Raw genomic sequence first — 22342 nt, forward strand, 5'->3', positions numbered from 1 at the left:
CAGTGATATGCCATAACATTCTAAGATGGGAATAAACTGTTGCCTCTCCTTACATGTCTGTTTTAGTAAATAATTTATACCTCATGAAATAACAATTCTGAAACCTTTTTTTTTTCATAATTCATAAGTTGTGCTTTTCCTCCTGGAAATATATGAATATATTGGATGTTACCATTAAAGGGTGTGTCCGAGAGTGTGTAGGAACGCACCCCTTTGACAAGGGGAATGATAACACCCAGTTGTCAATTTATTCATAAATTTCCAAGAGAAATAACAGAGGAACAATACAACGCAAGGTTATAAGAAAAAACTATCCAGAATTGTTATTTTATGGGGAATACATGTACTAAAATAGACATGTCAGGAGAGATGACATCATCTTAGAGATACGTTTAAGAAATTACAACACTTTTCACATACATTTCCAAGAGCCTCACCTCTGGGGATTTGACAGCATTTTGAAATACAGCGTACCCAATGATTGAGCCAGAACCTACAATGCTAAGGAGAAAACATGAAAATATACAATTAGATATTTAAATAACTAAGCAGTGTTTGTATATCAAAAGCACTAACAATAAGAAAATGCTTCCAAGTAAACATCTGCATTTTATTTCTTACAATATCCATATTCTACACTATCAGGCTAGCCTAAAAACAGTAAAAAAAAAAAAAAACTTTAAAAAGGACAACTATACCTAATGATTGGTTATCTATATGTATAAACAAATTTAAAGCACTTCCAATCAGGGGATCAAGGACAACATCAGTTGACGGCTCTCTGATGAACTACATATCAGTTGAAAAGTCCCCCTTACTCATCTAGCCCTTGGTGTATGGGGGCTACGTTGCAATCATATACCTGAAGTCTTAGGACTTCATTTTATGGTTTTGGCAAATCCTAGTTGTCACAACGTAAAGAAGGCTCTCTTAGCATGAGTGTAGTGCCTTAGTAAGGGATAAGGAAACATATAACACATTAAACATGACCTACCGGTATATGCTTTCCTGATAAGTCTGTTTTAGTAAATACTTGCATTTTTCATAAGATTACAATTCTGTTGACTCTTTTCATTGGAATCTAGGTTGTGCCATTGCTCTTTTATTCCTCCTGGAAACGTATGAAAAAACTGACAACTGAGTGTTACCATTCTACTTGTCAATGTGACATGTCCCACTCTGACGCTGTGTAATCAGTACTGATAGTGTCACATTGTGTAGGGATAGAGCCAGGGCAGGCCTTAGGGGTATGCGACCTGTGCCATTGCACAGGGGGCATCACTCCAGCAGGTGGAAGAGGAGCGCTACGCTGGCTCCCTTACTCTGCTTGTGTTTCAGAAGCGCCCGGGCGGAAAGGGCCTTCTTCTCTCAGTGGCGTCACTACCGCTGTAGCAGCCAAAGCAGCTGCTAGTGGCGATACCAGGCATGAGGGCACCTCCGCTGCCAGCCAGGATGTCCCCCCCCCATGACCGGCGGCTCCGCTAGCAGTCGCTACGGCTGCTACAGCGGTAGCAACGCCACAGCGGTGGTATCTGCGTCCTAAGGACGCAGATAGTATTGAACATTATAACAGAGCAGGGAGGTATCTCCCTGCTCTGCTATCTACTAGGCCAGTGGAGCCCAACCGGGGTGCAGCGAGAACCCTCCAGGGCTGTGATTTCTCTCCTCCTCCTCACCACGCGAAGTGCATGTGAGGAGGAGATTTTTCGCAGCCTCCGTAGATGGCACCTCCCAACACCCCCCTTCCTGTCAGTAGCGCCACTGTAGCTCCCTGAAGGAGCGGAATCCCCCTGTGGCCGGGGATTCCGCTCCTGGACGGAGCGATTGATGCCTGAACATATATGGTCAGTGACATCAGGGGCAACTCCTGAAGCGGAATCCCCGTCCACAGCGATGCTGGCGCAGTGAGTAGGCTCCAGGATAAGCCCCTGACGTCACTGTCTATAAATGGACAGACAGAATAGAAATAGAGACAGTACTCCAAAGGTGAAAAAAAGGGATTTTTATTCACCCATCTGTGCAAAAGAATGCTATATAAATGGACAGAGACGTCAGGGGCTTCTCCTGGAGTGGAATCCCCGATAACAGCGTCGGCAACGCTGTGGATGGTGATTCCGCTTCAGGAGATGCCCCTGATGTCACTCTCCATATATGGACGGAGACATATATGGACAGAGACATCAAGCGCTCCGTCCGGGAGCAGAATCCCCAGCCACAGGGGGATTCCGCTTACCTCAAGGAGCTACAGTGGCACTATCTACAGGAAGGGGGGGTGCTATCTACAAGGGGGCTGTGTGGCACTACCTACAAGGGGGCTGTGTGGCACTATCTACAGGTGGGGTGTGGCACAACCTACAAGGGGGTTGTGTCGCACTACCTACAAGGGGCTGTGCGGCACTGTCTACAAGGGGGAGGTGGGGGGCTTTATGGCACTGTTTACAAGGAGGAGATGGGGGATAATGGCACTGTCTACAGGCACAATCTATATTGTATGGCCCAATCTATAGGGGGCACTATCTACAAGGGGTGGGGGCTGTGTGTGGCAGCCAGGGGATGGGGCATTATACTGTGTGGAGGCCACTAAACAGACACTGTACTGTGTAGGGGCACCACAGGGGGCAATATACTGTGTGTGGCACTTAGGGGGTCATAATACTGTGTGGGCACAATTAGAGGACAAAATACTGTGTCCTTGAAGGGGTTAAATATTATTATTATTATTATACTGTATGGGGGCACTAAAGGGGCATTATACTTTTTTATGGGGCATTTTTTATGATGGAGTGGGGCGCCAAAAGATAATTTTGCACGGGGCACCATCTATCCTAAGGCCGGCCCTGGATAGACCCTATTGACAAGGGGAACAGTAACACATCTGCATGGAGTTTATAAGTTCTCCCTGTGTTTGTGTGGGTTTTCTCCAGGTAGTCTTGTTTCAACAGTCCAAAAACATACAGTTAGAGTTCCTATGAAATTGGCGCTAGTGCGTGTGTGTCTGAGATAGGGAAATAAGATTTTGAGCGCCATTGGGGTCAGTGATGTGAATGTTGACTGATCTCAGTACAACGCTGCAGAGTATGTTGTCACTATATAAGGGCCTGTTCACATCAGCGTTAGGTTCCGTTGATGGGTTCCGTCAGACCTTTCCGTCAGAGGAACCCATCAACGGAAAGCCAAACGGGAACAATAGCAGGAACAACCATAGTCAACTGCGCTACTAATTCCGCCAAAACGGAAACCTTACGGAATGGAGACAAACAGAAACCATTTGCAATGGAAGCATTACCATTGAAATCAATGGAAATGCTAACGGAAAGCTATGGTTTCCGTTTGCCTTTCCGTTGGTGGGTTCCTCCGAAGGAAAGATCTGATGGAACCTTTGAATGGAACCTAACGCTGATGTGAACACACCCTAAGCAAAGTGAAATCAATAAATAAAAACAGGTGTTCCAGAATTGTTATTTCAAGAGGAATAAAAGTATTTACTAAAACAGACACATCAGGAGAGTAGACTAGTACTCTTTAACTAAATCCTTTTTTCGTTGTTCCATTTAACAGTTTAAATTAACTTAACCCGTTAGTGACCGCCAATAAGCCTTTTCACGGCGGCCACTAATGGGCTTTATTCTGATGAATACACCTTTTCACAGCGCTGCATCAGAATAAATAAACAAAGCAGGGAGCCGTTAAATCTTCCTTTTCTCAGCTACCAGAGGTAGCTGAGGGCTGGGGGTATCCCTGCTCGAACGTGTGAGATCGATATCAGTATCGATGTCGCACTTTTAACCCCTCAGATGCGGCGCTAAATAGCGAGCGCCGCATCTGAGTGGTTTTGGAGAGAGGGAGGAGGCTCCCTCTCATCCCACCAGCACCCGGAAATAAGATCGCCGAGCGTCTGTGTCTTCTATGGCAGCCGGGGGCCTAATAAAGACCTGTAGTGAACGCCTGCCAGAGGCATGGCCTAGCAGATGCCTGTCCGTTTTAAACGGACAGGAAGTAATACACTGCAATACAGAAGTATTGCAGTGTTTTATAAAAGCAATCGGATCATCGCATAGCAAAGTCCCCTAGTGGGACTAGTAACATTGCAAAAATTGCTGTTTTCTGTGAAACCTGCCATAAAAAAATTCATAAAAAGTGATCAAAAAGTGGCATCTACTCCAAACTGGTACTAATGAAAACTACTAATCGTCCCGCAAAAAAACAAAAAACCCTCATACAACTGCATCGGCGGAAAAATAAAAAAGTTATTGCTCTTCAAATATGGAGACACAAAATCAAATAATTTTGAAAAAAAAGTGTTTTTACTGTGTTAAAGTAGTAAAACATAAAAAATCAATACAAATTTGGTATCGTTGCAATTGTAACAACCCGCTGAATAAAGTTATTGTGTTATTTATACCACACGGTAAACGGCGTATATTTAGGATGCAAAAAAGTGTGGCAAGATTTCAGGGTTTTTTTCTATTCCCCCCCCAAAAAAAGTTTATAAAAGTTAATCAATAAATTATATGTACCCCAAAATGGTGCTATTAAAAAAATACAACTTGTCCCGCAAAAAACAAGACCTTATACAGCTATGTCGACGCAACAATAAAAAAGTTATAGCTCTTGGAATGCGACAAAGGAAAAACTTAAAAAATAGCTTGGTCATGAAGGTTTAAAATAGACTGGTCATTAAGGGGTTAAAGGAGATCCCCTTCATTGCTGCTCTCATTCATGCAGTTGTATCTGGTACTGCAGCTCAGCTCCTGTTAAGCCTCCTTCACTTGAATGGAGCTGAGCTGGAGTACCAAAAATAGCCGAATAGACAAAGGTGTCGCTGTATCAGCTACTGCAGTGAAGAGCCCCTTCGTTATGCTGATTAGTTAGGGCAATAATGTTATATAATGGATAACCACTTAAAGGGGTTTTCCAATACTGTTTTTTATTTTTAATCACTTCGACGCTTCTCAATTTATCTATTAATGCCCCCTGAATATCGTTATCTACATTTCCATTTTGCAGTGAAATAGAAATTAGTTAATTGTTTCCGTAAAATTCCTTAACCCGTTAGTGACCGGCCCATAGTCTTTTTACGTCAGACACTAACGGGCCTTATTCCGATGCCATAGACTTTTTACGTCGCGGCATCGGAATAAGTAAACAGAGCAAGGAGCTGTCAAATCTCAGAGAGCGATATTAGTGTCGATCTCACTCGTTTAACCCCTCAGATGCGGTGCTCGATAGCGAGCACCGCATCTAAGTGGTTTTGGAGAGAGGGAGGGAGCTCCCTCTCATCTCACTGACACCCGGCGATAAGATCGCCAAGTGTCTGTGTCTCCAACGGCAGCCGGGGGCCTAATAAAGGCCCCCAGGTCTGCCTGTAATGAATGCCTGCTAGATCATGCCGCAGGCATGACCTAGCAGATGCCTGTCCGTGTTAATGCCTGTCCGGAGGATCGCATAGTGAAGTCCCCTAGTGGGACTAATAAAAAAGTTAAACAAAAAAGTTTAATAAAGTGAATTAAAAAAAAATGTGAAAAAAAATGAAAAACCCACTTTTTCCCCTCACAAACTGCTTTACTATTAAAAAACCAAAATAAAGTTAAAAAGTTACACATATTTGGTATCGCCGCGTCCGTAACGACCCCGACTATAAAGCTATTACATTACTTAACCCGCACGGTGAACGCCGTAAAAAATTATATAAAAAACCACGGAAAAATTGCTATTTTCTGTGAATCCTGACTTTAAAAAAATTTGATTAAAAAGTGATCAAAAAGTCGCATCTACTCCAATATGGTACCAATAAAAACTACAAGTCTTCCTGCAAAAAAAAGCCCTCATACAACTGAATCGGCGAAAAAATAAAAACGTTACGGCTCTTCAAATATGGAGACACAAAAACAAACAATTTTGAAAAAAAAGCGTTTTTACTGTGTAAAAGTAGTAAAACATACAAAAACTATACAAATTTGGTATAGTTGCAATTGTAACAACCCGCTGAATAAACTTATTGTGTTATTTATACCACACGGTAAACGCCGTTGATTTAAGACGCAAAAAAGAGTGGCGAAATTTCCGATTTTTTTCTATCCCCCCCAAAAAAAGTTAATAAAAGTTAATCAATAAATAATATGTACCTCAAAATGGTGCTATTAAAAAATACAACTTGTCCCGCGAAAAACAAGACCTTATACAGCTATGTCGACGCAAAAATAAAAAAGTTATAGATCTTGGAATGCGACGATGGAAAAACGTAAAAAATAGCTTGGTCATTAAGGTCTAAAATAGGCTGGTCATTAAGGGGTTAAACATAACATAATTGATACTGGTTTAGTTAATTCTGTCTGCAGTTATCCAATTAGTTCTCTTTATCAACATTTATATAGTATAAGGCCTGATTTACACGAGCGTGTGCGCAGCCGCCATCATTAGGACACTCCGTTTGGATGTTTGTAAACAGAAAAGCACGTGGTGCTTTTCTGTTTACATTCAGAGTTTGACAGCTGTTGCCCGAATCACGCAGTTCGCACGGAAGTGCTTCCGTGCGACCTGCGTGGTTTTCACGCACCCATTGACTTCAAAGGGTGCGTGATGTGCGAACAGCGCACAAAGAAAGGACATGTCGTGAGTTTTACGCAACGCACTCGCGCTGCGCAAAATTCACACACTTTCTGCACTGCCCCATAGCCTAATATAGGTGCGTACGACATGCGTGAAAAGCACGCGCGTCGCACGCGCGTATATTACGCTCGTGTAAATGATGCCTAATAGAGGAATGACAGCACTCGAACTCAGTAAAAACAAATCTTTATTCACCAATGCAACATTTTGTCACCTATTCGGAGCATTTTATAGGTATTTAAAAATTGTGAACATTTCTTCATATTGACTATTCCGTGAAACATACCTGCAGGATGCATTGTCAATGATGGCATTTCAAATATTCAGCGGTATTTATGCTCGAACTGACATATGTTGAGCTGAGCAATGTGACATGATGAGCCATCCACCCAGAAAGCTCTATTAAACACTATATGAGCTTGATGAGTACTAGCAGGTTGCTGCGACGCAGGAACGCAGAAAAATCGTTGCTGAAAAAGGTTTTATTTTACTGTGTTGTACTGCTTACATTGTTATGACTTACATTCTCATACAGGTCAGATTCTAAAAGACAGAACCTTCAGGGTAGGCGGATCATCATTTAATTTTACTATTTTGTAGCCATATAGACCGATTAAAATATTATCAGAAAACCCTTCTTCAATTCTGTGTATAGCCTTGCCTCTGCCTCATGTTAACCAGCTCCTGGACACAGGAAAGGCAGCATGCATTCTCTCCCAGAAATTCTAGCTAGCACAGCCATGTCAGTGTAAGGGTATGTTCACAAGGGGCCGATGTGCTGCAGGTTTTCTGTGCAGAATTTCAATGCAGCTTTTCTGAAGCATTTACAGTAGCAGCAAAGTGGATGAGATTTGAACAAATTTCATCCACACGCTGCGGAAAAAAATCAGCTCATAGTACGTGCAGAGCGGATTTTAAATCCACAACAATGGCGAAAGTCAAAATCCGCAACAAATGTCCATTGTTGCGGATTTTGCTTCGGGCTAGCTGCCTATCTGAAGCAAAATCCGCAAATAAATAACACAAAACACTGAGTTTAAAATGAAAAAAAAAGGACTATACTTACCTCCCCTAGCGCTCCCACAGCAATATTCTGTATAGCCGGCCTACTGTGATGAGATTTAGCCAGAAGTGTCCGTTGAAGCCTGTGAATGGCTGTAGCGGTCACATATGACGAAACATTATCACAGGAGGCCACCTGTACAGAGACCAGCCAGGGAAGCAGGGACGTGTTAATATGGAAGCGCCAGGGGTCATGAATATATATATTTTTTTCTGTGGGCTGTTTTTCGCAGGATGTAAATTTGCACCAAAATAAGCGCGATGTGGTGCTTATATTCTCTGATATTTCTGGGACAGAAAAGACCCATGTGAGCATACACTAAGGCCTGATGTACAATTACCGACCCATTAATTTCTATGGGCTACAGACACCTTTCCGTATTTTTACGGATGGGTGTCCGTGACGTAGAAATGATAGAACATGTCCTTCTTTTGTCCGCATTTACTGCACGGACTACTCTGCACTGTGGAATTATCTACAGAGGGCACTGTGGCAGCATCTACAGAGGGCACTATGGCAGCATCTACAGAGGGCACTGTGGCAGCATCTACAAAGGACACTGTGGCAGCATCTACAAAGGACACTGTGGCAGCATCTACAGAGAGCACTGTGGCAGCATCTACAGAGGGCACTGTGGCAGTATCTACAGAGGGCACTGTGGCAGCATCTACAGAGGGCACTGTGGCAGCATCTACAGAGGGCACTGTGGCAGCATCTACAAAGGACACTGTGGCAGCATCTACAAAGGACACTGTGGCAGCATCTACAGAGAGCACTGTGGCAGCATCTACAGAGAGCACTGTGGCAGCATCTACAGAGGGCACTGTGGCAGTATCTACAGAGGGCACTGTGGCAGCATCTACAGAGGGCACTGTGGCAGCATCTACAGAGGGCACTGTGGCAGCATCTACAGAGGGCACTGTGGCATTATCTACAGAGAGCACTGTAGCATTATCTACAGAAGGCACTGTGGCAGTATCTACAGAGGGCACTGCCAGCATTGGAACCCCTATCAGGAATTTATGGCATAACCTAGGAATTTGCCATAAATATCTGTTGTTTGAATACCCCATTAACGTAGTGTAATATACTTTGCAGTATGCTTTGTGATAAAATTTTCTTGCTGACAACTGCTAAAGAGTGTGCATGGTAATACAGACTGCAAACTAGTACATGCGAAAGCCTGCTTGCATTAAAGGATAATACTGTTTAGCAAATATAAATTATTCTGTGTATTATGAAAAGTTATACACTTTTTCAATATACTTTCTGTATCAATTCATTGCAGCATTCAAGAGCTTTGCTTCCTACCAATTAGGAACCTTCACTGTTTACTATTAGGCCTTATTCACACGAACGTTGATTACGTACGTGTGACAGCCGTTAAAACAACGGTCGTCACACGGACCTGTGTAATTCAATGGGGCCATTCACATGACCGTTGTTTCAATGGACCGTGTGAAGGGTCCGTTAAAAAAATCGGACATGTCCTATTTTTTTGCGCTTCATGCATTTCTCAACAGACTAGTCTATGGGGGTTGCGTGATAACGCATCCCGCAGGAGTGCAGAACGTGAGAGGTTTCATACGCTCGTGTGAATCTAGCCTCACAGTACGCTACGTGTATCAGAGCTGTGTCTTGTAAAAAGCCATACACCTGTGCGATCACCACATGACCAGGACAGATTCTTGTTCCCAGGAACTAACCAATGAAAGTTTCTGCAGAAGGACAGCAAGTAGTGATGAGAAATTGATCCAGCAAGTATATTAGCAAACTTTATAAACTTTCACTATATAAAGAATTCGATTTATTTGCTGAAACTGAAATACTCATTTAACCCCTTAGTGACCACCAATACACCTTCTCACGTTGGTCACTAAGGGGCCTTAGGCTAGGCCGTCGCCCTTTCACGGTGGCCTAATCTAAGTCCTGCACGGGTGTCCTGTGCAGGCTGGAGCCGGGGCTCTGCTGTCTGGTGACAGCTGGGCTCCTGCTCCAACACCCGCGATCGAAGTTTACTTAGATCGCGGCCGTTTAACCTGTTAAATGCTGCCGTCAATAGCGACCGCAGCATTTAACTTGTTTACAGAGGGAGTGAGCTCCCCGTCACCCATCGGCGGCCCACAAATGCAATCGCGGGTCTCCGATGGGGTGTCATGGCAGCCAGGGTCTTGATAAAAGCCCCCAGGTCTGCCCTGGACATATGACTATTAGGACACGCCGGAGGCATGTCCTAATAGATTGCCTGTCAGATTTACACTGACAAGCAATAATGCTCTGGTATACTAAGTATACCAAAGCATTATAGCAGCGATCTGAAGATCGCACAGTAAAGTCCCCTAGTGAGACTACTAAAATAAGTAATAAATGTGAAATAAAGATTAATAATAAAAATTACAGTAAAAAAAAAAAAATCAAACCATTTATTTTCATAAAAAGTGGTTTTATTTAGTAAAAGTGTAAAAAATAAATAAAAGTACACATATATGGTATCGCCGCGACCGTAATGACTCAATTAATAAAGTTAATATGTAATTTAAACCGCAAGGTGAACACCGTAAAAAAAAAACCACAAAAAACAATGGCGAAATTGCAATTATTTTCCATTGCCCCCCCAAAAAGTAATAATAAAAAGCAATCAATAAGTCCCATGCACCCCAAAACAGTACCAATCAAAACTACGTCTCGTCCCGCAAAAAACAAGCCGAAAAAATCACTACATTGATGGAAAAATAAAAAAGTTACGGCTCTTGGAAAGCAACGATGCAAAAACAAATAATTTTAGTTCAAAAGTGTTTTTATTGTGCAAAAGTCGTAAAACATAAAAAACCTCTACATATGTGGTATCGCTGTAATTGTAGCGACCCATAGAATAAAGATAACATGTTATTTAATTTAAAACGCATAGAACAATGGTGGAATTTCAGTTTTTTTTATAATCCCCCCAAAAAAGTTAATTAAAAAATTCTATGTACCCTAAAATGGTGCTATTAAAAAGTACAACTAATCTCGCAAAAAAACAAGTCCTCATACAGCTATGTAGACGAAAAAATAAAAAAGTTATAGCTCTTTGAATGCGACTATAGAAAAACGAATAAAATAGCTTGGTCATTAGGGCCTAAAATGGGCTGGTCACTAAGGGGTTGAAGGAACACTAAACATACAAAATGCACAAAAAGTAGGGCTGGGCAATTATGACCTAAATCAAAATCACGATTAATTGAACATGTAACCTCAATTACGATTAATTGAATTCATATTTATTCCCTAAGCCTTCTGTATAATACTGTATATAATAATCCCCCTGACACTGCCCCTACACAGTATATTGCCCCCATAATGCTCCCCACACATTATAATGCCGCTATAGTTGCCCTCCACACAGTATAATTCCCCCATAGCTGCCTCGACATAGTATAATGCTCCATAACTGACTTCCGCACAGTATAATGCCCCTATAGCTGTCCTCACACAACATAATGCCCCCATAACTGCCCCCATAGCTACCCCCACGCCGTATAATGCCTCATAAAATAATAATATACATATTCACCTAACCACGTTCCAACGACGAGTAGAGCAGATCCCTCTACTCCTCTGGTTTGTGCGGCACGGCGCAGACAGGCGCGATGATGTCACTGCCTCGCGTCCGGCGAAACAAAGTGAATGGTAGAGCAGGGACCTTACGGCTTCCTGCTTTACCATTGGATTCAACTGTATCTGTGTCCTGAAGATGCATATACAGTTTAAACAAGGAAAAAATAATTGATAAAACCAAAATTCGCATGATGACGTCGATTAATTTAGCTGAATTTCGATTTCGATAAGTTTTCGATTAATTGCCCAGCCCTAACAAAAAGTAAAAAAAAATATCATAGCAATTCCTCCGTTAATCTCCTCCTTTGCTCCTATTTAATCCCATACTGCAATTGATACTGAGAAATATATAAAGAATTATTCTATATGTGTCCCAGGAGATCAGCCATTCCCCACTTCTCCTCCTTACTGTGTCTGGAGCCTCCCCTATCTGCCCCCTATGGTGAGTCCGACCCACTAAGCCGCCCACCAGCTAAAAATGGAGCAGTTCAGCAGGAAATGATCCCCCGTGTTCTCTGCAGGATTTCTATAAGACTGTTTCAGAAGCATGTACACTGGGGACAAATGTATCTCCCGTTTACTTACAATGTGCTTAGTAGCTTTTTTCAGCAGCAAAATTTGACAGAGTACATACTTAAATGTGCTCACACTTTATAATATAAGTAAAGATTTATGCAGAATCCCTTTAAAATGTAATGACCCCGTTTTTATCTATCTATCTATCTATCTATCTATCTATCTATCTATCTATCTATCTATCTATCTATCTATCTATCTAATCTATGGGCGTAACTAGGAAAGACTGGGCCCCATAGCAAACTTTTGACTGGGGCCCCCCCTCCCCTGGGTGTCACACAACCCCCCCCCCCCCTTGTAGATAGTGCCTTTTTTACAGCCCCCCCTGTAGATAACACCATACAGCCCCCTCTGTAGATAACACCATACAGCCCCCCCTGTAGATAACACCATACAGCCCCCCCTGTAGATAACGCCATACAGCCCCCTCTGTAGAGAATGCCATGCAGAGTTCCCCCCTGTAGGTAACGCCATGCAGAGTCCACCCTGTAGATAACGCCATACAGCCCCCTCTGTAGAGAACGCCATGCAGAGTCCCCCCCTGTAGGTAACGCCATGCAGAGTCCCCCCCCTGTAGGTAACGCCATGCAGAATCCCCCCCCTGTAGGTAACGCCATGCAGAGTCCCCCCCTGTAGGTAACGCCATGCATAGTCCCCCTCCTGTAGGTAACGCCATGCAGAGTCCCCCCCTGTAGGTAACGCCACGCAGAGTCCCCCCCCTGTAGGTAACGCCATACAGAGTCCCCCCCCCCTGTAGGTAACGCCATACAGATTCCCCCCCTGTGGGTAACGCCATGCAAAGTCCCTCCCACTGTAGGTAATGCCATACAGAGTCCCCCCCCCCCTGTAGGTAACGCCATACAGAGTCCCCCCCTGTAGGTAACACCATACAGAGTCCCCCCCTGTAGGTAACACCATACAGAGTCCCCCCCCCTGTAGGTAACGCCATACAGAGTCGCCCCCCTGTAGGTAACGCCATACAGAGTCCCCCCCTGTAGGTAACGCCATACAGAGTCCCCCCCCTGTAGGTAACGCCATACAGAGTCCCCCCCCTGTAGGTAATGCCATACAGAGTCGCCCCCCTGTAGGTAACGCCATACAGAGTCCCCCCCTGTAGGTAACGCCATGCAGAGTCCCCCCTTTAGGTAACGCCATGCAGAGTCCCCCCCCTGTAGGTAACGCCATACAGAGTCCCCCCCTGTAGGTAACGCCATACAGAGTCCCCCCCTGTAGGTAACGCCATGCAGAGTCGTCGTCCCCCTGTTGGTAACGCCATGCAGAGTCCCCCCCCTGTAGGTAACGCCATGCAGAGTCCCCCCCCTGTAGGTAACGCCATGCAGAGTCCCTCCCCTGTAGGTAACAACATGCAGAGTCCCCCCCCCGTAGGTAACGCCATGCAGAGTCCCCCCCCCTGTAGGTAATGCCATGCAGAGTCCCCCCCTGTAGGTAACGCCATGCAGAGTCCCCCCCTGTAGGGTAACACCATGCAGAGTCCCCCCTGTAGGTAACGCCATGCAGTGTCGTGTCCCCCCCCTGTAGGTAACGCCATGCATCCCCTATCCACAGGATAGGGGATACATGTGTGATCGCTGGCAGCGATAGGGAGAATGGGGGACCGAAAGTCCCCCGAAGTTCTCCATGACTAAGCTCTGACTTCTGGCGTCTGCGCAGCTCAATAAAAATGAAAGGAGCGCTGGTCACGCATGCGAACGGCGCTCCATTCATTTCTACGTAGCTGCCGACACAGACCCCGGAAGTCCGAGGTTTGTGATGGAGAACTTCAGGGGACTTTCAGTCCCCCGTTCTCCCTATCGCTGCCAGCGATCACACATGTATCCCCAATCCTGTGGATAGGGGATACATGTCTTTTGTTTAATGGCAGAGCGGGGAGATACCTCCCTGCTCTGCCGTAGTGTTCAGTGGCGTCGCACTGTAGCAGCCATAGCGGCTGCTAGCGGAGCCGCCGGCCATGGTGGGGGCCCGTGCCGGCGGGCGACACGGGCCCCCTCATGCCGCGGGCCCCGTAGCAGCTGCTACGGCTGCTACGACGGTAGTTACGCCACTGTATCTATCTATCTATCTATCTATCTATCGATGGATCTATCTACACTCCAAGAAATCTCCAACACATCACAAAAGTGAGGCTGGATTCACACGAGCAGGTTCGGTCCGTAAAGGACGAAACGTATTTCGACCGCAACACCCGGACCGAACACACTGCAGGAATCCGGGCTCCTAGCATCATAGTTCTGTACGACGCTAGGAGTCCCTGCCTCTCCGTGGAACTACTGTCCCATACTGAAAACATGATTACAGTACGGGACAGTTGTCCCGCAGCGAGGCAGGGACTCCTAGCGTCATACATAACTATGATGCTAGGAGCCCGGCTCCCTGCAGTGTATTCGGTCCGGGATATGCGGCCAAAATACGTTCCGTCCTTTACAGACCGAACAAGCTCGTGTGAATCCAGCCTAATATTCAAAAACCAAGAAACTTTAACAAGCGGTAATTGATAAACCAAGATCCAATCTACTTGCCCAGGAAGGCAGACTCTTTAGAACTCAAATAAGGCCATCTTCCCCAATAAACCATGACCTTTGCTAAACCATGCACTAGATGTATATGTAGTTTATCCTAATCATACTTATTATTTTTCAGCTCACAAGATGAAAGTTAACACTATCTTTTTGTTTTATTTTTATAAATTATGAATTATATATTATTATTACTACTACTGCTCCTACTACTACTACTACTACTACTACTACTACTACTACTACTACTAATAATAATAATAATAATAATAATAACAATAATAAATCATAGTGAAAAATGAATGATAATTTGATCAATGGCACTAACCCAGGAAATAATTCTAGCATCGATTTACGTTTTTGTTCAGTTCGTAATTTATGTTGTTACTAGTACCTTAGCATTGAAGTAACCACTTGTATCCATTTCACATTACTGTATACCTGCAGAAAGGGAAAGTGTTACCAACATTAGTAACAGCTGTGACACAGCAATAAAAATATGCATAAATAGTGCTGTTTAACATAACCTTGTAAAACTACTGTACCATGTACTTGTGTAAAATTTAATTGCACATCAATGTAATGGTACAAAACCAATAATAGTGAACAGTTTTAAATGTAATACTGTAGAATAAAAGCTACAGGTTAAATAGGCTCCTGTTTAGTTTGCAGCAGTATAGTCGCTTAGGGGAAAAACATGACATGTGCAGTCTGTGATTGGCTGCAGCGGTCACATGGGATGAAACGTCATCCTAGGAGGCCGGCCAGGACAAAGAAACATAGAATTTTGGGTAAGTATATGATTTATTTTAGTTGCATTTTTTGCGGCAGAATCGCTGCTTTTCCGCCGCAGAAAACAAATCTGCTATATGTTGCGGGTTTTACCTCCCCATTGAATTCAACGGGGAAAATCTGGAACACATAAGCTGCTTTTTTGCAAATAAAATTGACAAGCTGCAGATTAATAAAAAACGCACCGCAGGTCAATTTCTGAGCGGTTTTCAGCTCAGCATTTACGTAGCGTGTGGATGAGATTTGTTCAAATCTCATCCACTTTGCTGCTACTGTATTATGTTGCGCATTTTCCACGACTAAATCCGTTGCGGAAAATCTGCACTATTTACGCTACTTGTGAAAATACCCTAAGATGTTAATAGAAGCAACAGGTGTCAACACAGACAAATTGAGTCATGTTGGGCACAAACCTAATCCATAATGGTGGTTTCTATTTGTAAGGTAAAAACAGTATTGTTTTGTTTATTCCCTAAGACTGTTCCAAATAAATGGGAAACTCCTCTGTCAAGATTAGTGCTGGAGGCTCAATGCATGCTCACTATTGTTTTTTTCCCCAACATTATTCTTTATTGAAAATATTTTACACATAGGAAACAAACATTAACAGATGCATACGGTAATATATTCATCTAGAAGATCAGTAAACAGGAAGTATTTTACAAACATACATATCCTAATAACCAATCTCACACATACATAGTGCAAAACACTGGGACCCAAGCCCACATAATCACAAAAGAAAAACACCACGCAGTTAGCTACCCGACCACACAATTCCAGTAGTGCAATAGGATAAATCAAAGAGAGATTACTCAGAGTTATTAAGGTAAGTCGATGGCAGGAGGATTACTTATTGTCACGATGCAGGGTGTGGGCCCACTGGGCCGTAGCGGGATGGCAGCTGGCCAAACAGGTATGGTACAGAGTCTATAGTCCAGAAAGGTTACCTGAGGCAATGTAGACAGTAGCAAGACAGGCTTGGCTGGGACCAGGCGGCAGGTAGACGTCAGGCGTGGAGTAGCAGAGCAGGCGTGGAAATGCAGCACAGCATGACAACAGCTCAGCACGGCAGTAGATCAGGATAGTACTGGATAGCACGGGAAACAGGATACAGGTACGGGGAACACTGGGAAGCTGGAAGACACTTAGGAGACCATTTGCAAGACAGATTTTGGGAAACAACAACAACGCTCATGCGAGGATCAGAAGGGCGGAGGCCTTCTTATAGTCCAGGAAATCATGTGAGTTGATGATGATGATTGTCATGCGCGCCCTGGCCCTTTAAGAGCGGGCACAAGCGCGCGCAACCTCTGGGAGACAGTCTCGACACCTAGAAGTGAGTGCCGGCACCTCACAGGGGGACGACGCAGTACAGCAGAAAGACGTCCATGGCCACGGTCGTTGAGGGGTAAGTTAGAACGACGAACCGTGGCCATAAATGTTACAGTATCCCCCCTCTTACGCCCCCTCTTCTTGGGGTCAGAGCGGGAAAGAAACTTCCTCATGAGGACAGGGGCATCGATGTTCTCCTCTGGCTCCCAAGACCTCTCTTCTGGACCGAATCCCCTCCAATCCACCAAATAAAACGTCCTTCCTCCCACCTTCTTGGTGGCTAGAATCTCCCTTACCTCGAAGGTCCCTGACGAGCCGCCAGGAGCCACTGCGGAACTAGGAGTGCTAGAGTAGCGGTTCAGGACCACGGGCTTCAGCAAGGAGACATGGAAGGAGTTAGGGATCTTGAGGGTAGGAGGCAGCCGCAGTTTGTAAGAGACCGGGTTAACTTGTAGCAGGATCTAGAAGGGTCCGAGGAACCTGGAAGCAAATTTGCAGGACGGCACCCTCCGCCGGATATTCCTTGAGGACAACCAGACCTTCGTACCTGGAAGAAACTGAGGAGGATCCAGTCTTCTAGTATCTGCTTTTCTCTCATGCGGTCAACTGCCACCAGAATAGAAGATCGGGACTGTTGCCATATTTGCAGAAAGTCCCTGAAGGTCAAGTCACCTGCAGGCACCTGGGACATAGTGGAGACGGGAAGAGGTATTCGAGGATGTTGGCTGTAGACTATGAAGAACGGGCTGGAGGTGGTGGACTCACTGGTATGGTTATTATAGGAGAATTCTGCCCACGGGAGCAGCTGCACCCAGTCATCATGTCGCCTGGAAACAAAGTGACGTAGATAGTTATCCATAATTTGGTTAATCCTCTCAACTTGCCCATTGGACTGGGGATGATAGGCCGAAGAGAAGTCCAACTTTACACCGAGGAGGGCGCAGAATGCTCTCCAAAACTTCGAGGTGAACTGGACACCTCGATCCGAGACAATATGCAGAGGCAAGCCGTGCAGACGGAAGACGTGTTATAAGAAGAGGTCAGCCAGTCAAGCAGCAGAAGGCAGGCCAGTCAGGGGAACAAAATGAGCCATTTTAGAGAACCGATCCACCACCACCCAGATCACACTGCATCGCGCAGAGAAAGGCAGATCTGTGACAAAGTCCACAGTAACATGCTGCCAGGGGGCATCGGGCACAGGCAGTGGTTGGATCAGACCGGCTGGTCTGAAGTGGGCAACTTTGTTTGCTGCACACACCGTACAGGAGGAGACAAAATCTGTGCCATCTTTGGGCAGCGTGGGCCACCAGAACTGACGGGCAATTAGGTCTCGGGTCTTACGGGCACCTGCCAGCTTGGAACTGTGACCCCAGCGAAGGATTCTTCCTCTGTCTGCCAGACGTACAAAAGTTCTTCCTGGAGGAATGTCACTAACCTGCAGAGGGTTAATAGAATAGATGCAGGAAGGGTCGATAATATTCTGTGGGTACTCCACAGTGTCCTCTGTTTCAAATGACCTAGACAAGGCATCGGCCCTCACATTCTTGTTGGTAGTGGAGTTTCGAACCGGAACCGAGCAAAGAACAACGACCACCTGACTTGACGAGGGTTCAACCGTTGAGCCGTCTGTAAATAGGTCAGATTCTTGTGATCCGTGAAGACCAGGAGAGGACGGTCTGCGCCTTCCAGTAGATGTCTCCACTCCTGCAGGGCCAGCTTGATGGCCAGTAACTCCCGATCCCCAATCGAGTAGTTGCGCTCTGCGGAACAGTTTGGAATAGTAGTCACAAACCACAGTCTTGCCTTTAGAACCTCTCGGGAATAACAATGCACCCGCACCAACAGAGGAAGCGTCCACTTCTAAAGAGAACTGTAGGGACACATCAGGATGGTGAAGAATAGAGGCTGATGTAAAGGCTTTTTTTTAAGGTCTCAAATGCGGCTTCTGCCTCCGGAGTCCACATTTTGGCATTCATACCCTTTTTTGTGAGGGTAGAGATGGGGGCTGTCAATGACGAGAAGTTGGGAATGAACAGCTGGTAGAAGTTGGCGAATCCCAGGAAGCGTTGTATGGCCCTTAAGCCTTGGGGGCGTGGCCACTCCAGGACAGCTTTTACCTTCTCAGGGTCCATCTTGAGGCCCTAATCGGAGGTGATATTACCCAGGAGGGAAAGAGATCTTTTTTCAAACATGCACTTCTGCAGCTTGGCATAAAGATGATTCTCCCTTAAACGAAGCAACACCTGGCAGACATGACTCTGATGATTTACCGGATCTGGGGAAAAAGTCAAAATGTCATCGAGATACACCACAACACAGAAATAGAGGAGATCACGAGAAATGTCATTGACAAATTCTTGAAACACTGCGGGGGCGTTACACAGGCCGAAGGGCATAACTAGGTATTCCGTGCCAATCACGTTTATTAAATGCGGTCTTCCACTCATCACCCTGACTAATCTGAATCAGGTTGTAGGACCCCCACAAGTCCAGTTTAGAAAAAAAAATTGCCCCCCGTATGCGATCAAACAGTTCTGAAATCAAAGGCAATGGGTACCTGTTCGTCACCGTGATCTGATTGAGGCCCCGGTAGTCAATGCAGGGTTGGAGGGATCCATCCTTCTTCTTGACAAAGAAGAACCCAGCTCCGGCCGGGGAAGCCCCTCTCCAGATTCTCCTTGATGTAGGTCGACATAGACTGAGTCTCTGGCAGGGAGAGGGGGTATACTCTACCACGAGAAGTAGATGAATCAGGAACCAAGTCGATCGGACAATCATATGCTCAATGTGGCGGCAAGGTCTCCGCTTCCCTTTTATTGAAGACATCAGAGAACATAGAGAAACAAGAAGGCAACCCTGCCAATGACTGATGCGGCGAAGACTGCGGTGGATGGATATGACCCAGACAGCGGTCGAGACACTTGGGACCCCACTGGAGAACCTCTCCGGAGTTCCAATCCAGGACTTGGGAGTGCAAACGGAGCCAAGGCATACCCAGCAGCACGGGGTTGACAGCCTTGGGCAGGACAAACAGGGAGATTAGCTCAGTGTCAAGAGCTCTCACTTGAAGTCTCAATGGCTTGGTCACAGACAAAACTGGGTAAAGCAATGGCAGTCCATCTACCGAGGCGACAATCAATGGCCTTTCCAGACGGACAGTGGGCAACTGGAGAAGGTCTTGACAGATGAAATTAGCTGCAGAGCCAGAGTCCAGGTAGGCAGAGACCAGATGGGGTTTCTTGCCAACAATGATGGTCACGGGAATAAACAGTTTGGAGGAGAGTTCACGAATAAATGCAGTGGCGCTCAGGGTTGTCTCTCCAACCAAACCTAGGTGTTGGAGTTTTTGGGCTTTTGTGGACACAGACGCACGATATGGCCAGCGAGGTCGCAATATAGACAGAGTCCAGTGGTGTGCCTGCGCTGTTTCTCTTGTACAGACAATTTTAGGCAATACACCTGCTGTAATGACAGGGATAGGGAAACAGACAAGTGAGCCCTAATCTACCCGCCACTCAGTCCCAGCCTACTTGCAACGACCCGCCCTAGGTGACGGGGTACAACTGGGCGACGGTCCCTACACTCAATAAGTGCACGACAGACAAGGAAACACAGAACAAAGGGAAACGGGGCAGTTGCCCACGGCAACACCGTGAGCAACAAGAGTAGTAAACGAGCCGAGTCAAACCAGGAGAGTACGAGGTGCCAAACGTAGAGCAGGAGAGTAGTGAAAAAGCCGAGTCAAACCAGGAGTGTACGAGGTACCAAACGCAGAGCAGAAGAGTAGTAAGTAAGCCAGGGTCAATACGAAGCAGGGACAAGTAGATCAAGAAGCTGCAGCAGGGCCAGGAAACCAACAGAGAAGAAATCACAAGCAAGGAGGAACAGGAAAGGCAGGTGTAATGATGGGGGTAGGGAAACGGACAAGTGAGCCCTAATCTACCCGCCACTCTGTCCCTGCCTACTTGCAACGACTCGCCCTAGGCGACGGGGTACAACTGGGCGGCGGTCCCTACGCTCAGTAAGTGCACGAGACAAACAGACAAGGGTACACAAAGCTAAGGGAAATGGGGCAGTTGCCCACGGCAACACCGTGAGCAACAGAGTGGTGGACAAGCCGAGTCAAACCAGGAGTGAACGAGGTACCAAACGCAGAGCAGGAGAGTAGTCAGAAAGCCAGGGTCAGTATGGAGCAGGATCAAATAGTCAGAAGCTGTAGCTGGGCCAGGAAACCACACGAGAAGAGTCACAAGCAAAGGAGGAACAGGAAAGGCAGGTATAAATAGACAGAGGGCGGGAGCTAGCTCCGTCTGGCCAGGCTGCGATAGGCTCTCCCACTCCTAAGCCTGCCATCCTGAGTGGTGGAAGATGGAGTCAGTCTCAGAGACATAGACTCAGGTGCAGACTGATTACCTATGGGCGTATACACAGAAGTTGTGCCTGGCAGATCCTTTACAGTACCCCCCCTTTTATGAGGGGCCACCGGACCCTTTCTAAGTGGACCTTGTTTATTGGGGAAACAAAGGTGGAACTTCCTGACCAATACCCCAGCGTGAACATCCCGGGCGGGTACCCAAGTCCTCTCCTCAGGCCCGTATCCTCTCCAATGGACCAGGTACTGAAGGGAGCCTTGGACCATCTTGCTGTCCACAATCTTGGCCACCTCGAATTCCACCCCCTCAGGGGTGAGAACGGGAACAGGAGGTTTCCTCGAGGGAGCCAAGGACGGGGAGCAGCGTTTAAGGAGGGAGGCATGAAACACGTTGTGTATTCGAAAAGATGGGGGCAACTCCAGTCGGAAGGAGACAGGATTGAGGACTTCAATGACCTTATACGGCCCAATAAACCGGGGAGCAAACTTCTTGGACGGGACCTTAAGGCGCAAGTTCCTAGACGACAACCACACCAGATCCCCGACCATAAACAAGGGGTTAGCAGAACGTCTTCTATCAGCCTGAGTTTTTTGTACGCTCTAGGATGCCTCTAGGTTCTTCTGAACCTGGGCCCAGACTGTGCACAGTTCCCGATGAACAACCTCTACCTCGGGATTGTTGGAATTACCAGGTGAAACGGAGAACCGTGGATTAAACCCAAAATTACAGAAAAAGGGGGAGACCCCAGACGAGTTACTGACCCGGTTATTAAGGGAAAATTCAGCGAGGGGAATGAATGAGACCGAATCATATTGACAGTCAGACAAAACACCTTAAATATTGTTCTAGAGATTGATTAGTCCTTTCCGTTTGGCCATTAGTTTCAGGATGGAAGGCAGAGGAGAAGGACAGATCAGTCTCCAACTTTTTACAGAAGGCTCTCCAAAACAATGAAACAAATTGTACCCCTCTGTCCGAAACAATATTGACAGGGGCCCCATGGAGACGCAGGATGTGTTTGACAAACAAGGTAGCTAACGTCTTAGCATTGGGTAGTTTCTTGAGGGGCACAAAGTGGCACATCTTACTGAAGCGGTCTACTACAACCCACACCACCGACTTGCCTTGAGATGGAGGCAAATCGGTGATAAAATCCATGGAGATATGGGTCCAAGGTCTCTGGGGAATGGGCAAAGAACGTAGTAAGCCCGCTGGTCGGGACCTGGGAGTCTTGGACCTAGCACAAACCTCACAAGCGGCGACGTAAGCTTTAACGTCTTTAGGCAACCCAGGCCACCAATAGTTTCTGGCAATGAGGTGTTTGGTACCCAGGACGCCTGGAAGACCAGATAGGGCGGAGTCATGATTCTCCCTAAGTACCCTTAGCCGGAATTGCAGGGGAACAAACAGCTTGTCCTCAGGAAGGTTCCCTGGAGCTGAACCTTGATCGGCCGCAATTTCAG

At 46.0% G+C, this 22342-nt stretch overlaps 1 protein-coding gene across 1 annotated transcript in view; it reads right to left on the bottom strand.

The window, feature by feature from the left end:
• The window catches only part of TMEM116 (transmembrane protein 116), a 99129-nt gene that overhangs the window by 48000 nt on the left and 28787 nt on the right, over nt 1-22342 (bottom strand). Inside the window, exons 2-3 of the mRNA XM_075854774.1 lie at nt 14774-14820; nt 438-501 (exon numbers count right to left, since the gene is read on the bottom strand). Of these exons, the coding sequence (XP_075710889.1) occupies nt 438-501; nt 14774-14820 (111 nt within the window). The remainder of the gene's footprint in view (nt 1-437; nt 502-14773; nt 14821-22342) is intronic.

This window comes from Rhinoderma darwinii, chromosome 1 (genome assembly GCF_050947455.1).
Source record: "Rhinoderma darwinii isolate aRhiDar2 chromosome 1, aRhiDar2.hap1, whole genome shotgun sequence".
Classification (NCBI taxonomy): domain Eukaryota; kingdom Metazoa; phylum Chordata; class Amphibia; order Anura; family Rhinodermatidae; genus Rhinoderma; species Rhinoderma darwinii.